At 39.0% G+C, this 17769-nt stretch overlaps 1 protein-coding gene across 1 annotated transcript in view; it reads left to right on the top strand.

Annotated features, from left to right (window-relative positions):
• Positions 1-16616, top strand: part of CDH18 (cadherin 18) — a 670758-nt gene extending 654142 nt beyond the window's left edge. The window contains exons 10-12 of the mRNA XM_056520957.1: positions 2946-3063; positions 3750-4001; positions 15950-16616. Of these exons, the coding sequence (XP_056376932.1) occupies positions 2946-3063; positions 3750-4001; positions 15950-16440 (861 nt within the window). The 3' untranslated portion in view covers positions 16441-16616. The remainder of the gene's footprint in view (positions 1-2945; positions 3064-3749; positions 4002-15949) is intronic.
• Positions 16617-17769: the final 1153 nt, after the last annotated feature.

Here is a 17769-nt window from a genome sequence, read left to right as displayed (position 1 = left end):
AATCAGGTTTCGGCTGCATTGCAGCCTGGGAAACATCTGAGACAACAGTCATTTTGTATGTTGTTAAAAATAAATATTGGGGTGAAAATCACATAAGAATTGTGAGAAAAACGTCAGGTACAGACACTATATTTTGAACTACACTAACTTTACAGCCCCTGTAGCATAGTTAAATAAAAAAATAAATTCCTGAAATACCCCTTTAAAACAAGTCAAAATGAGGCTCAGTAGTGTGTGTGGCCTCACGTGCCTGTATGACCTCCCTACAATGCCTGAGCATGCTACTGATGAGGTGGCTGGGGGATGTCCTCCCAAACCTGGACTAAAGCATCCGCCAACTCCTGGACAGTGTGCGGTTGGTGGATGGAGCGAGACCTCATGTCACAGATGTTCTCAATCGGATTCAGGTCTGGGGAACGGGCGGGCCAGTCCTTAGAATCATTGCCTTCCTCTTTCGTGAACTGATTACACTCTCCAGCCACATGAGGTCTAGCATTGTCTTGCATTAGGAGGACCCCAGGGCCAACCACACCAGCATATGGTCTCACAAGGGGTCTGAGGATCTCATCTCGGTACCTAATGGCATTTAGGCTACACCTCTGTCAAGCACATGGAGGGCTGTGCGGCCCCCCCAAAGAAATGCCACCCCACACCATTACTGACCCAGCACCAAAGCGGTCATGCTGGAGGATGTTGCAGGCAGCAGAAAATTCTCCATGGCATCTCCAGACTCTGTCATGTCTGTCATGTGCTCAGCGTGAACCCGCTTTCATCTGAGAAGAGCACAGGGCACCAGTGGCAAATTTACCAATCTTGGTGTTCTCTGGCAAGTGCCAAACGTCCTGCATGGTGTTGGGCTGTAAGCACAACCCCCACCTGTGGAGGTCAGGCCCTCATTCCACCCTCATGGAGTCTGTTTCTGACGGTTTGAGTGGACATGCACATTTATGGCCTGCTGGAGGTCATTTTGCAGGGCTCTGGCTGCTCTCCTCCTGTTCCTTCTTGCACAAAGGCTGAGGTAGCGGTTCTGCTGCTGGGTTGTTGCCCTCCTACGGCCTTCTCCATGTATATTGATGTAATGGCCTTTTTCCTGGTAGCGCCTCCATGCTATGAACACTACACTGACAGACACAGAAAAACTCCTTGCCACAGCTCGCATTGATGTGCCATCCTGGATGTGCTGCACTACCTGAGCCACTTGTGTGGGTTGTAGACTTCATCTCATGCTACCACTAGAGTGAAAGCACCGCCAGCATTCAAAATTTACCAAAACATCAGCCAGGAAGAATAGGAACTGAGAAGTGGTCTGTAGTCTGTGGTCACCTGCAGAACCACTCCTTTATTGGGGGTGTCTTGCTAATTGCCTATAATTTCCACCTGCTGTCTGTTCCTTTTGCACAACAGCATGTGAAATTGATTGTCAATCAGTGTTGCTTCCTGAGTGGACAGTGTGATTTCACAGACTTGGAGTTACATTGTGTTGTTTGTGTTTCCTTTTTTTTTTTTTTTTTTGAGCATAACTATGCTTTTTTATTTTGTGTATAACTATATATATATATATATATATATATATATATATATATATATATATATATATATATATATAGTTAATGTGATGTATTGATTAATTTATATAGTATGACTATATTTTTTAAAAAGAAGAGCATTTCCAATTCTAAACAATATTAGTTTTTTTCACAAATGATAGCTGAAGGTATGAACCAAAATGTACCACTTGAACAATTACAACGTTATGACCACATAGTGAGACAAAACTGGCTTCTAATTTTTTCTTTTGCTAACTTTATTTTAAAATAATTTCAGTTGCAGTTTTAATTCTGGCCACTAAGCTATATCATAAACTAAAACTTCCTGTTCTGTAAAGATCTTGTTTCAACAGTCTCATCTTTATCATCACAGAGATGATTACAATTAAAGGGTTACTCCACCCCTAAACATCCTTTGGATAGGGGATAAGATGTCCGATCATGTGGCATACCTACTTGTGGTTTAGAAAAAGGTTAACAGCCCAATGATCATTTCAAGTTAAACACGCTTTCTCACTTGGTACCTTAGCCTGCCTTACAATGCCTAGCTACTGCAGATACAGCTTGAATTCCTTGTAGAACATAAAAAAAAGGCTTCAGAGATATCCTATATGGTCTAAGGATGCCTTTCATCAATCTTTACAGATGATACTTAGCTCTGTAAAGTGGTTTACACAATAGAGGACAGTGCACTGTTACAAATGGATCTGGGTAGGTTGGAGGTTTGTGCTGGGAAGTGGCAGATGAGGTTCAACACTGATAAATGTAAGGTAATGCACACGGGGAGAAAAAATCCAGGCTGGTATTATGTATTAAATGGGAGAACACTTGGGACGACTGAATTGGAAAAGGACTTAGGAGCATTAGTCGACAGTAAATTTTCCTGTAGCAATCAGTGCCAGGCAGCTGCTGCCATGGCAAATAAAATCATGGGGTGCATCAAAAGGGGCATAGTGCAACCTCTGTACAAATCACTATTCAAACCACACATGAAATACTATGTACAGTACTGAGCTCAAATGTAAAAGAAAGACACAGTGGATCTGGAGAGGGTTCAAAGACGGGCAACCAGTGTAATAAGGGGTATGGAAGGACTACAGTACCGGTAAATATGTTGGGTTTTTGTGAAAATGTCAGTGACACGTCCCTTTTCGGTGAACATGCCACCTTTTCCCGACGCCTTTTTCGGGTTTTCTTAGTAAAATGTAGAGTTAGTCTTTTTTTTCAATTCTGGCGCAAATTCTGGCACAGACAGAATTCCTTGGCACACAACCCAACAAAACATGTTGGGTTTGCAATAGTAAATGAGGGCCATCATTTTCCTTAAATAATAAACAGACTTTCAGTGTTCATGAAATGTTTATCTACAACTAAGCATCACATATTTGTCTTTACTAGGTTATTCACACGATCACAGCCATAGATAAAGATGACACCGCAAATGGGAACCAATTTTATTTTTCTCTACAAGAAAGTCAAGGACAAAACCCAAATTTTACTTTAAGAAACAACGAAGGTAACACATTCTGTCTGTTATTATTTACATATGAGATGCTTATAATCCTAGCATAGAGTACAACAGATATTTTTACTTTAAAAAAAAAAAATTTTAAGCATATCTCAAAGTAGTTTTTTCTTGATTTTAATATCCAATATACTGCATTAAAGGTCTTTCAGAATATCTGTACACCCTCTCTGCATGGCTAAAATTGCAGTACATGTATACTGTTTCCTAGGCTTCTGTGCCCACTGGAAGCCTTATAGGAGTTATTCAGGAATCTAAAAACAGAGCTAATTTCTTTTAAAAACTGCTGTCTGCGTGTGGTATTACAACTTGGCTCAGTTCAGTTCTATGGAACTGAACTGTAGAACCACACCCAACCTGGAGACAGACAGGGGGCGGTTATTGAAAGAAATGTGTTCTATTTTTCGATTCCTGGATAACCCCTTTAATCTCTGCTAGAAGATAAGCAGCATAAGATAGACCAAATTTTCTGTGTCCATTGAGGAAACAGTCATTGTTGCAGATATGTGATGTAGTTTTTCTTTATAACATAATAATCACACTTGGAATTAGAGGAATACTTTAAGATCTGTGTTAAGTACAATAATAGTTTTACACTTTTATCTTATTGTCCTGTATGGTCAATAAAACCAGAATCATATCTTCCGCAAATAACATTATTATTATTTCATTATTAGATAACACAGCAAGTGTTTTAACAAAACGGAGAAGATTTAGCAGAACATCTCAAGATATTTACTACCTTCCCATTGTGCTTGCCGATGGTGGAAGCCCATCTTTAAGTAGCACCAGCACCCTGACTATTAGAGTTTGTGCCTGTGAAAGAGATGGACGTGTACAAACCTGCCATGCTGAAGCTTTTCTATCATCTGCTGGACTAAGTACTGGAGCCCTAATCGCAATTCTGCTCTGTGTTATCATTCTACTGGGTAAGCATTAAATCAATTAATGACATGGAATGTATTTAGTAAAGGGCTTTTTGTTTTAAATTGAATTACCATATGCTCAAAAATATATTTACACAAATAAAACGTAGGTTGCGCATTTGTTAACTATGTTGGTAACATCTGGACTGTGTTCTGATTCAATCACTGAAAATATGATGGTTTATAATATATTCACCAGTAAAGAAATTCCTTCACTGCATATAATAGATTTGTTGAAATAGTTTTATAATAACACTGAATAATTAGGAATCATCACAAGTTTATCATTTTCTAGGTTTGCTACATTATAATAGTCATTTTTAGATTTTGTTACACAATAGTAAAGGAAATCTCAAATTTTTAAAAAATACAGGACATCTATGTCACTTCTAATAAGAAAATTAATGTTTGGTATATATAAATGTTACCATATGCTATGGTCTAGGTATAAAGTGACCCAATGAGCTCATAAGGCTACCAAAATTCCATTCCACTCTAGCTTTTGGAATCTAAGGAAACCCCAAGTTTTGACCAAGACACTTTCTGAAACAGGATAGACTGCCGGGGACCCTGTTTGCTTCTATGGAGTCAAATGACCAGATGGGGCAAGACTAAAGGCTGCAAACCGAATCAAGGATGAGCAACAGAGTGAACTAGCCAGGATCAGAACTAGAAAAAAAACATAGAAAAACTGATAAAGCAGGCAAAGGGTAAGCCAGAAATTAGTCCAGTGTAAAAAAATTTTGAGCACAGATAACGCCAAAAAATGTTCTGCAAGGGGATAACCAGCATATTGTCAAGAGTCAGAAATAAATAGCAATAGGTTGGAGCCAGGAAGCATAAAAATAACAGGCAATAAGTGCCTGATTTTAATCTACTGCCCTGGCTCATGATGTGATGCTAAATTAGAGTCCTGATATTCTCAGTGGGCCAAACTGCACAATGAAATACCATCTCTACCCAGAGTTTGGTTGGTGACCCTCACATTGTATTGGAATTGAGCAAAAGGTGCTAAAAGTGGGAGCAGGCACCATGGAAGCATAGGAAGGGAAGTTCCTAAGAATTAACTTTTCAGGATAGTGTCCTTTAAAAAAGAAAAAAAAATCAGAGGTTTCTAATTTTGTATATATTTATTAATGAATGAAATAAATACATGACAAAATCTTTATAAATAAATTTAAATAGGCACATTTCAGGGCACATTTGATACATTTTAGTTTTTTCTTGTTACATAAAGGACAACCTGACTTTAAAAAGTACCTGTCATACACACACACACACAAAAAAAAATGTTATATGTTACTTAATATCTAATCCTGATTATGTACATATAATTATTTTGTGTCTAGCACTCATATTGCTCTCATACAGTGGGGATCAAAAGTTTGGGCACCCCAGGTAAAAATTTGCATTAATGTGCATAAAGAAGCCAAGGAAAGATGGAAAAATCTCCAAAATATATCAAATTACAGATTAAACATTCTTATAATATGTCATCAAAAGTTAGATTTTATTTCCATCATTTACACTTTCAAAATAACAGATAACAAAAAAATGGTGTCTGCAAAAGTTTTGGCACCCTGCAGAATTTATAGCATGCACTGCCCCCTTTGCAAAGCTGAAACCTGCCAGTGTCATGAATTGTTCTCAATCATCATCTGGGAAGACCAGGTGATGTCAGTCTCAAAGGTTTTAAATGCCCAGACTCATCTGACCTTGCCCCAACAATCAGCACCATGGGTTCTTCTAAGCAGTTGTCTAGAAATCTGAAAATATTTGACGCTCACAAAGCTGGAGAAAGCTATAAGAAGATAGCAAAACGTTTTCAGATGTCAATATTCTCTGTTCGGAATGTAATTAAGAAATGGCAGTCATCAGGAACAGTGGAAGTTAAAGCAAGATCTGGAATACCAAGAAAAATATCAGACAGAACAGCTTGCAGGATTGTGAGAAAAACAATTCAAAACCCACATTTGACTGCACAATCCCTCCAGAAAGATCTGGCATACAATGGAGTTGTGGTACACTATTCCACTATAAAGAGATACTTGTACAAATATGGTCTTCATGGAAGAGTCATCAGAAGAAAACCTCTTCTATGTCCTCTCCACAAAAATCAGCATTTGAACTTTGCAAATGAACATATAGACAAGTCTGATGCATTTTGGAAACAAGTTCTGTGGACCGATGAGGTTAAAATTGAACTTTTTGGCCGGAATGAGCAAAGGTACGTTTGGAGAAGAAGGGGAACATAATTTAATGAAAAGAGCCTCTGTCCAACTGTTAAGCATGGGGATGGATCAATCATGTTTTGTGGTGGTATTGCAGCCAGTGGCACAGGGAACATCTCACGAGTGAGGGAAAAATGGATTCAATTACATTTCAACAAATTTTGGATGCTAACTTGATGCCATCTGTGAAAAAGCTGAAGTTAAAGAGAGGATGGCTTCTACAAATAATAATGATCCTCTACACACATCTCGAAATCCACGGGGGATTACATCAAGAGGCGTAAACTGAAGGTTTTGCCATGGCCTTCACAATCTCCTGACCTCAACATAATTAAAAATCTATGGATAGACCTTAAAAGAGCAGTGCGTGACAGACAGCTAAGAAATCTCAAAGAACTGGACGACTTTCGTAAGGAAGAATGGACAAAGATACCTCAAACAAGAATTGAAAGACTCTTGGCTGGCTACAAAAAGCATTTACAAGCTGTGATACTTGCCAAAGGGGGCAGTACAAGATATTAAAGGAGTAGTCCAGTGGTGAACGAGTGGTGAACAACTTATCCCCTATCCTAAGGATAGGGGATAAGTTGCAGATGGCTGGGGTCTGACCGCTTTGGCCGCCGCGATCTCCTGTACGGGGCCCCAACTGCCCGCGCGAAGGAAGCGTGTTGACCACCGCACGAAGCGGCGGCCGACACGCCCCCTCAATACAACTCTATGGCAGAGCTGGAGCGCTGCCTTCGGCAATCTTCAGCTCTGCCATAGCGATGTATTGAGGGGGCGTGTCGGCTGCTTTGTGCGGTGGTCGACACCCACTATCTGGCCGGAGAGCCAGGGCCCCGTACAGAGAGATTGCGGGGGGCCCCCAGCGGGCTGACCCTCCGCGATCTCAAACTTATCCCCTATACTTAGGATAGGGGATACGTTTTTCACCACTGGACTTCCCCTTTAACTCTGCAGGGTGCCCAAACTTTTGCAGACGCCATTTTTTTGTTTTCTGTTATCTTGAAAGTGTAAATGATGGAAATAAAATCTAACTTTTGTTGACATATCATAAGAATGTCTCATCTGTAATTTGATGCCTTTTGGAGATTTTTCCATCTTTTCTTGGCTTCTTTATGTACATTAATACAAATTTTTACCTGGGGTGCCCAAACTTTTGATCCCCACTGTAAATACTTTATACCTTTTGTTCAATAGTTTTTTTTTTTATTCTGTGCTGTGGATGGGGCATGTCCTCACTCACCATACATTTAAATCCTTCCAGAGTGGGCTGTGCAGTGCTGGGCCTCTTCATCAAATCACTGCAGGTTGCTCTGTAATCCCTTGCTCTCTATTTTGATGCTGCAGTCTAATAGGACATGAGTGAGCACAGAGGAGTGCTAGTTCTACCCTTACTTCTTTGACTTTGTCCATGCCTGTGCTTCAGCTTGAACAAAGATGATGCTACAGCCAGACAAGTTTATGTTCTGGATTGTAAGGGGACCCCTAATGTTGTTTTTTAAGGGTGTATTCACACAAGAGTGCCTCCCCAGTGAATTTTAGGCCCCGATGCGCTGCTGGCACTCACAGAGTTAAGGTAGAGCAATCGCCCTGCTGCCATAGCTGTGTGTCTGCCAACGGGAAATCCACAGATGCGAGCGAACACACACAGAGCTTATGGCAGCAGGGAGATTGCTCTGTCTTAACTCTGTGTGTTTCAGCAGCGCATCCGCAGCATCAAATACGCTGCGGATGCACTCCCGTGTGAATACACCCTTAAAGTCATAATTTATATAACAAGGAAATAACATTTCTTTCTGAAGTGTATTAGAAAGGTTAATGTCTTGCCAAGAAACAAAGCATATAAAACTTTTTGTATCAGACAGTGCCCATTTAAGCCCTTTTACTACCTTAAAGGGGTATTCCAGGCAAAAACCTTTTTTTATATATCAACTTGCTCTGGAAAGTTAAACAGATTTGTAAATTACTTGTATTAAAAAATATATATCCTTCCAATAGTTATTAGCTTCTGAAGTTGAGTTGCTGTTTTCTGTCTAACTGCTTTCTGATGACTCACGTCCCGGGAGCTGTCCAGTTCCTATGGGGATATTCTCCCATCATGCAAGGAATATTCTCCCATCATGCACAGCTCCCGTGACATCATCATTGAGCAGTTAGACAGAAAACTTCAGAAGCTAATAACTATTGGAATATTTTTTAATAGAAGTAATTTACAAATCTGTTTAACTTTCCGGAGTCAGTTGATATATAAAAAAAAGTTTTTGCCTGAAATACCCCTTTAACTAAAGCATTTGATGGGATGCTTGATCTGAATGTATGTTTAAGCTGTACTTGTGACAGTAGAATTCACATGAAGTCACCCAGCATTCCATCATGTGCTACTTGCCTAAAAACATAATGGGGAGTTTTATCAAAACCTGTCCAGAGGAAAAGCCCATAGCAACTAATCAAATTGCTTCTTTCATTTTTTAAAAGGCGTCTGAAAAATGAAAGAAGCAATCTGATTTGTTGCTATGTGCAACTCAGCAACTTTTCCTCTAGACAGGTTTTGATAAATCTCCCCCAATGCCTATTTCTACCTTTTTGCTTTTCAAGAAACAGGGTTTCCTGTGAGCATTTTTTAATGCTAAGGCTGGGTTAACACTGTGTTGTCTACCACGGTTTTAGGTCTGGTTAAAGAACCATATATGGGGCAAAAATGAGCCGACTGGAGTCAGAATTTGACTCCGGATGGCTCATTGAAACGCCAGGTTTTCGACCCCCCCAGACGTATACTGTCCCTTATTGCTTAAAACGTAGTGTGAACCCAGCCTTACTTCTTAAAGGTGTTCTCGACTGGAAAACATTTTCTTTTAAAGGTGTACTCCCATGGAAAACTTTTTTTTTTATAAATCAACTGGTGCCAGAAAGTTTCAACTGGTGCCAGAAACAGATTTGTAAATTACATATATTAAAAAATCTTAATCCTTCCAGTACATTTTAAGGGCTATATACTACAGAGGAAATGTTTTTCTTTTTGGATTTCTCTGATGTCACGACCACAGTGCTCTCTGCTGACCTCTGCTCTCCATTTTAGGAACTGTCCAGTGCAGCATATGTTTGCTATGGGGATTTTCTCCTGCTCTGGACAGTTCCTAAAATGGACGCAGAGGTCAGCAGAGAGCACTGTGATCGTAACAGAAGAGAAATCCAAAAATAAAAACATTTTCTCTGTAGTATACAGCGCCTAAAAGTACTAGAAGGATTAAGATTTCTTAAAAGAAGTAATTTACAAATCTGTTTTACTTTCTGGCATTTTCTGGCAAAAAAAAAAAAGTTTTCCACAGGAATACCCCTTTAAATCAACTGGTGTCAGAAAGTTAAACAGATTTGTAAATTAGTACAATAAAAAAAGAGGTAGCGTGCACTCACCACGGGTAAACGGCTGCAGGCCCAAGGTCCGGGATCACCGAGGCATAGACGAAGACGGTAAGGGGCGCTCAGAGGCTACGCCGGCTGTTTCGGACGTAGGAGGCCGGAAGAAGGACGTTCCTACGTCCGAAACAGCCGGCGTAGCCTCTGAGCGCCCCTTACCGTCTTCGTCTATGCCTCGGTGATCCCGGACCTTGGGCCTGCAGCCGTTTACCCGTGGTGAGTGCACGCTACCTCTTTTTTTATTGTACTATTGGATACTTTATCTAGTGTGTGCACCCCGCAGGTGCTGCTCTGTTATTTAACGGGTCCGGAGGCTGCCAGTGTATACCAGCGGTATCGTATAACTGCATGTTCAGCTGCACGGTGTGCTCTCTCCTCCTCTAGTGGTCTAGATTTGTAAATTACTTCTATTAAAAATCTTAATCCTTCCAGTACGTATCAGCTGCTGAATGCTCCTCTTTTTGAATTTCTTTTCGGTCTGAATACAGTGCTCTCTGCTGACACCTCTGTCCATTTCAGGAACTGTTCAGAGCAGGATAGGTTTGCTATGGGGATTTTCTCCTACTCTGAACAGTTCCTAAAATAGACAGAGGTTTCAGCAGAGAGCACTGTAGTCAGACAGAAAATTCAAAAAGAAAAGAACTTCCTCTGTAGTATATAACAGCTGATAAGTACTGAAAGGGTTAATATTTTTTAATAGAAGTAATGTACAAATCTGTTTAACTTTCTGATACCAGTTGATGTAAAAGAAAATGTTTTCCAGTGGAATTCCGCCGTGTGAACTTAACATTAGTGTGAATGGGTCTCCGCGAGACCCGTTCACACTGCGGAATTTCAGCGGTGGATAATTCGGCCACTGAAATTGTTCCGCGCAAAGAAAGAACATGTTCATTCTCTGCGCGGAAGTCCACGAGCACTCCATAGCTGTCCTACCGCCGCCGCCGGCTGCCAGTCTGAAGCTCCGCTCGCTGAATTCAGCGAGCGGAGATTCCGTACACACACTGTAGTGTGAACATATCCTAAAAGAAGCGAGACATAAGCTACTAGATCAGTCACCAAAAAGAAATATTTGAATCTTAGACTAACTTCTCTAAGGCTTTGGTAGCCATTCCCATGTCTGGGATTCCCATTTATAGAAATAGGGCTGCTTTAAAGCGCAACTGTCATGGAAATTATACCCCCAAACTAATAACATGATAGTATAGATGATGATACGTGTAATGCAGCTGTACTTTTGGCTGCTGTTTATCACTCTTTATCAGCAGGAAAACAGTTTTATCATGCGGTCAGCAACAGACGGATAGGCGTGGCTGGGGATCGTAATGCCCCACCTCTGTCACGTCTATCCCCTGTAAGTGAGCGCTGGACAACTGTGTGAGTGACACACACGTCCCCAATCCCGATGTCCATGATGTGCAGGCCGGCATGACTCCACTGAGCCTATACATATAATGTGCACCTTTATGTTATATGAAATACAGTGCCCGTACTCCTCTTCTTTCTTCTCATGGTGCCGGAGACACGCTGCTTCTGCTTTCACTATAGGCAGTGAGCTCGCTCCCTGCCTCTAGCACTGTGCAGGCGCACTGAGCTGGTGGCAGACAACGGGAGCGAGCTCTCTTCCTGTAGTGAAAGCAGAAGCAGCGTGTCTCTGGCACCATGAGAAGAAAGAAGAGGAGTACGGGCACTGTATTTCATATAACATAAAGGTGCACATTATATGTATAGCCTCAGTGGAGTCATGCCGGCCCGCACATCATGGACATCGGGGGGTGGGGACCTGTGTGTCAATCACACAGTGGTCCAGCGCTCACTTACGGGGAATAGGCCTGGCGGAGGTGGGGCATTACTATCCCCAGCCACGCCTATCCGACTGTTGCTGACCTCACGATAAAACTATTTTCCTGCTGATAAAGAGTGATAAACAGCAGACAAAAGTACAGTTGCATTACACGTATCATGGTCTTTACTATCATGTTATTAGTCTGGGGGGGTATAATTTCCATGACAGTTGCGCTTTAAGCTTGCTCACCTATTTTCACAAGTACTATACAAATCTGTGGAGAGACATGTGACTGCCACTTTTCATTCCCCCTTTTTTTTTTAATAGATATGTCATATAAATATCAGAGAAAAAAATGCCTTTTCAAACTTGAATTTTCAGATCAAGGCAAATATCACTTGTATATTAAAGTAAGATTAGAAACAACAGTTGTTTAAGTCACCAAAAATATTATTCATGATTATATCCAAAAGATAAATTGTTTGAAGAACTTCCAATTACACTCAATGAAAATGCCTTGTACTGACATATTTGCTTTAGGTAATGATGAGCATAGTCAAGGCATATGCATGTACTGTATGATTTCTGTGATTTTCTTCAGCTTGACAGAAGCTGTCATCTTTTTACACACTGCCTTGTCAAAAAAACAGGACAAAAATTTTAACAAAAACTCTATGAATTAACGTCTACTACCTGGCATGAAATGTTCAAGTTTTACACAGTTCAAGAAAATAAAACATTCAGGTTACATAAATGGTCCTACTTCTTTGCTTCTTTATACAATATTTATACAGAATGCAACATGATAATGTTATTTATAGTGATCAATAGTATGCTATTTTAAAAACATTAATCCCTAGAGGACACAGGCCATACATGTAAGTCCTGAGTCGCCTCCCATTGTATGAAGTGTGCACAGGGCTTTCAGCAGCCAAGACCCATGGCTACTGAAAGACATTGCCGATCGGGCAGATGTCTGGCATTAGCTTTTAGACACTGAGATCAAAGTTGATTGTGGTGTCTAAAATGGGGAAAACAATTCCATTTAGATCAGGAGCTGAGAGGACCAGGGGAGGGTCCCTACCCTCCTCCATCCCATCCAATCAGAGCTCCAACACTAACATTAACCCTTAGAGGACACATGACATACATATAAATCCTGAGTCCTCTCCCATTATTTGATGTGTGCCCAGCGCTATCAACAACCAAGACCTGGGTGGAGAGTCCCTACTTTTCTCTTTGATCTTCAACACTGGAGGTAGCCTCGGCAGCCTGTAGTGATGGAGCACTGATAACACTGATCAAGGCTGTGAACAGCTTTGTTCATTGTATGCAATCGAAAGATTTGGGGACCAAGAGATAGTAAAGAAAATGTGAACAAATGTAAATCTAAAGATATGTGGCATTGCTATGTATGGAAATGTCCAAAATATAAATATAAAAGTATAATGATAATAAAACAACACGGTCAGTAGTATAAATATGGAAAAAAAAAAATACCAAGGTTCAGAATTGCTGATTTTTTGGCCACTTCACATTCCAGAATTCTTTTTTAATAAACAGTGATCAAAAGGTCTTATTAAAACAAAAATAGTACCGATAAAAAATACGGATTTCAGTTCAAAAATTAGCCCTGATACATCCCCATATGCAAAAAAAAAATTTAACATGGGTCAGAAGAGGACAATTATAAGCACACGATTTTTCATACAAAACTTTAAAAAAAATTGTAGTAAAATAAAACAAAACCTATATAAATTGGATACTGCTGTAATCGTATGAACCTACAGAATAAGGATAAAACATACTTTTAGAAAGCAAGGAGTAAATATGAAAAATAGCTGTGTCCTTACACCTTCCTGCGCCAGGATGTATGCATACATCCCAGTTGCCTACATGTTAACTCAACTGGACCTATGCATATGTCCTAGCAATCGCCTGCTAAGTGCAGTGTGCTGCAGGAGATTGCAGATGGAAACCGGCTGTCAATCACAGCCGTGTTCCCGCCACAACTGCCGAAATCGGGATCGCACCAGTCTCGGCAGCATTAACCCTATAGATTGTGTGATCAGTTCTGATCACGGCATCTATGGGATTGAAAGGGGGAGAGGGCTCCTCCTGTTCACCAACTGCAATCCTGCAATACAATCATGGGATCTTGTTAGTTTCCATGGCAGAAGGAGGTTAGTTCTTCACATCTAGCATAGCAGCCTGTGAGGTCCAGCCATAGTACTGACAGTTATACTGTACTGCAGTACAGAGTATAACCTGTAAAAAATGTAAAATATAAATACAAAAAAGTTATTTTAAAAAAGTGTAAAAAAAAGAAATTAAATAAAAGCCAATTTCCCAATGAAACCCTATATTATCACCCCCTAAAAAAAAACACCCAAACCTATACATAATATGTATTGCTTTGTTCGTAATGACTTGTACAATAAAAAGAAAATGTTATTTACCCAACATGATGATTGCCAAAAAAGAAAAAGTGCAAATTTTGGTCCAAAACATGGAGTAAAATTAGGAGATAGCATAAATTGCAAAAATTATACAAAAAAAAAGTACAGCTCGTCCTGCAAAAAATAGCCCTCACATATTGGCATTGGAGGGAAAAAAAAGTTATGGCTGTCAGAACATGGCAACACAAAAAAGGGCGAAAAAAATGATTTTGTTGTGAAAAGGTAAAAAGAACATAAAACGCTAAATAAATTGAGTATCGCCATACGGTACAGTGAATGCCAATAAAATGTTTTATTTTTTTTTTAAATACCCGAAATTTTTAAATGTTTCACAAATTTTGAAGTTTTTCATAAAAAAAAATGCTGCATGAATCAAGATTTACCACTAATATAAAGTACAATTTGTCATGAAAAATAATCTCAGAGTCGCTTCTCTAAGTAAAAGCGTCCGGCGTCTGGCATAGTTTCTCTCATGCACTGAAGGGAAACTGATGCTAAAATTGATCCCATTGATTTGAATGGGACAGTTTACAATTATCCAGCATCTCAATTTTGACACCGGATGGTCGGACACGCTGGACGGCACTGGACAGAGGAACGCAGAGACAATGGATGCCAGATTCCATACAACTGATGACAACTGATACACGTTGTCATTAGTTATGGCATCAGTTGTGTCGAGATCTAGGCTGGGTTCACCTATGCCGGATGCTGGACATATGTGAACCCAGCCTGAAAGAGATCCATGCAAGATTGAAATGATTGAAAGAAATTGTATTTCACCGGAGAACCCCTTTAATGCTTCTTTAACTTTATTATCTCTGAAAATAAATATTTTGCCAATAACTTGCACTATCAGGTCAATATTTTAGGACAGCTAGATTTTAAATATAAAGGAGAAAATCAGTCTAGTTTGGGCCCACACAAACAAGCGGTTTGACAAACATTAAAATATGTAAGAATATTTGATACTTAGCAAACATCAAGGAGAATTTTATCCAATAGCACCCTAAATGCATAGGTTTGCTTATTGATTTATTTCCTTGCATCCTTTTAGTATTTCTAGTCTGTGCTTTACTTTGTCTGTGTCCTACAGCTTGAAAACATTTTTATCATTGGGTATAATTCAGCATATAAGCATATTCCAAAAGCATCTAATCCATTTTCTACATGCATACAGATCTAGTGCTGCTCCAAGACTTCAGTGGGCATGAGTTATTGCTGATTCCATATGTTTAGCAATATTTATGCTCAAACTTCTGATTGTTAATTTTTTGTGAATCGAAGAGCTCACCAGATTTTAACTCTTTTCAACATATGGCTGGGTGGAGACCACTGGTCTCAACTATTTTTCCTCAAACACAATATATTGCTTATTATTATTATTATTTTTTTTTTGTTCTGCATTTTCCTGTCAGATTCATCATGTGATTTATCAGATTCTTGCACTGAGACTGACAAAGCAGCTTAGAAATCCTAGAAGGGAAATTTTCTTCAGGTTTTTTTCATGTCCTCAGAGATATATATTGTCTAATATTATTGTTTATTATTGTTATGTTGTAATAATGACCATGCAATAAATTAGATATTGGGGGTAAAAAGTAGACTGTTGGGAATGACAACAGCATTGACTAGTTCGGTATTGTTTTAAAGGAATCACCTTTAGAGAAGTGTCACACATTGCGCATGTGCAATGTTTTTCATGCTGTGCAAAATCTAGGAAATATGCTGCACTAAATGCGGAAAATACATTGTGTATTCTCCTATGAGCAGACACACAGGGTTTCCTCATGGCAGCCCTATGTGTGCAGTGAGGATTAGAGGCAGGCCCAGCATGCCGATGTGACTGTGATGTACGGGCACATCTCCAAATCTCACTGTGCACACAGGACTGCCACGGGGAAACCCAGTGTGTCTGTTCATTGGAGAATATGCAGCGGATTTTGCGCAGTAGGATGTAATGATTAACTGATCACAACAATATCTCAATGTTATACCACTGAAAGGGCAAATGTGCAATCTGTTCATTGGAGTAATTAACTATTTAATTTTTTTTTCTAGCTATTGTTGTTCTTTTTATAACTCTTCGGCGAGGAAAGAAAGAACCTCTTATAATTGCTGAAGAAGATGTGCGTGAAAATGTTGTAACATATGATGATGAAGGTGGAGGGGAAGCAGACACTGAAGCTTTTGATATTTCCGCTCTTCGAAACCCATCAGCAGCAGAGGATTTAAAATACAGGAGGGATGTAAGACCAGAAGTAATGTGTACACCGAGACATCAAGATCAATCTGCTGTTGAAACAATCAACGTTCAGGAATTTCTCAATCAAAAGTTGGCTGAGGCAGACCATGACCCAAGTGTTCCCCCATATGACTCTTTACAGACATATGCTTATGAGGGTCAAAGGTCTGAAGAAGGATCCATAAGCTCTCTAGATTCTTTAGGATCGCCATCTGACCAAGACTATACTTTTCTTGATGATTGGGGACCAGAGTTTAAAAAACTAGCAGAACTCTATGGAGAAAAGGAATCTGAAAGAACAAATTAGTTTCCAAATACAAAAACTGTTTTATTTTACAAAACAGCTCAAAGCATAACCACAAGAAAACATAAAAAAAATAAATTGATACTTGGAACTCAACACGTTGTTCACTTTTACTGTAGAAACAAGTGCCATTTTCATATATAAAACTGGGTTTCAAATTTTCAAATATACAGATACAAAAATATTTTCCCTTGTGTATATTTTTTAATTGATCAATAAAATTGGTGTTGCCACATCCATAAATAATATTCTAAATACACAGAGCATTCATATTTTACAACACATTAAAGCATTATTACACAAATATAAAAAAACATTAGTCTATCCGTGTCCTACTGTATGTTGTAGTTGTGACCTGATATGATGTACCTTAAAAATTTTCCAATGTGCACACTTTAGCCAAGTGAGGCAAATATATGCAAAATAATTCATACAAAATATCCTTATATTTTGAGATTTTGTGTCCTGTTTCAAATTGAAACTTTAATATAATAAATTCTAATAAGCCATTTTATTCAATATATAGAAATAATGATTTCCTTTGGATTTATGAATATGATATACAACATATGATATGTATGTTATCATCCTAAACAATGTACCATATATTGATACAGATGTAGCAAACCTAAATTTGTCACATGCAGATATCATGTTATCTCTAAACCTCTTGACTTATGTGCACTCTTTAGTTATCCTGATAAAACAAGAAGTTACATGGATTTCTGTAAGTACCGGTATTATTGATGGACTTTTTACTATTGTCCATCAAAACAGTAATTTTTTTTTGTCCACCTCTGGTGCTCTTGAAGTGCTTGGCACAGTGATGTTTTCATGAGTGTGGCAGTGCCAAGTATGGCAAAGTTAAGTGCCAAAGGAGAACTACCATCAGTTTAAAAACAAAACTATTAAAGGACAATTTCAACTTTTGTACAAATGCATGTTGATAAATAGAGAGATCATATTGATTTTGGTAGAATTTTTTCTCCTCTTAAAAGATCACTCATATTTGATTCTTAGCATCACATTCCAAATATAAGTTTTTCCAGTACTAATAAAACTAGAATGTTTTATTTATCATACTAGGCTACTCTACATGACTAACATTGTAGCACTACTAGAACATTAGCTGTTATAGTATTGTGCAATAGTCTGAGGAAATTTTTTGAAGAAATGCTGCAGAGTAAGAATGTTTTCAAAAATCGAAGCACAATAACTAATTTTCATTGACAAAATGGGATTTAAATGAACAGAAGAAAGAAATCTTCAAAACATCATCAATTCTTTAAGATAAACCTGCACAGAGTTTTTGAAGGAATTCAGCAGGGAGGT

This window comes from Hyla sarda, chromosome 5 (assembly GCF_029499605.1).
Source record: "Hyla sarda isolate aHylSar1 chromosome 5, aHylSar1.hap1, whole genome shotgun sequence".
Lineage (NCBI taxonomy): Eukaryota > Metazoa > Chordata > Amphibia > Anura > Hylidae > Hyla > Hyla sarda.
Note: the sequence above shows the minus strand (reverse complement) of the source record. Positions and strands in the feature narration are given on the sequence as shown.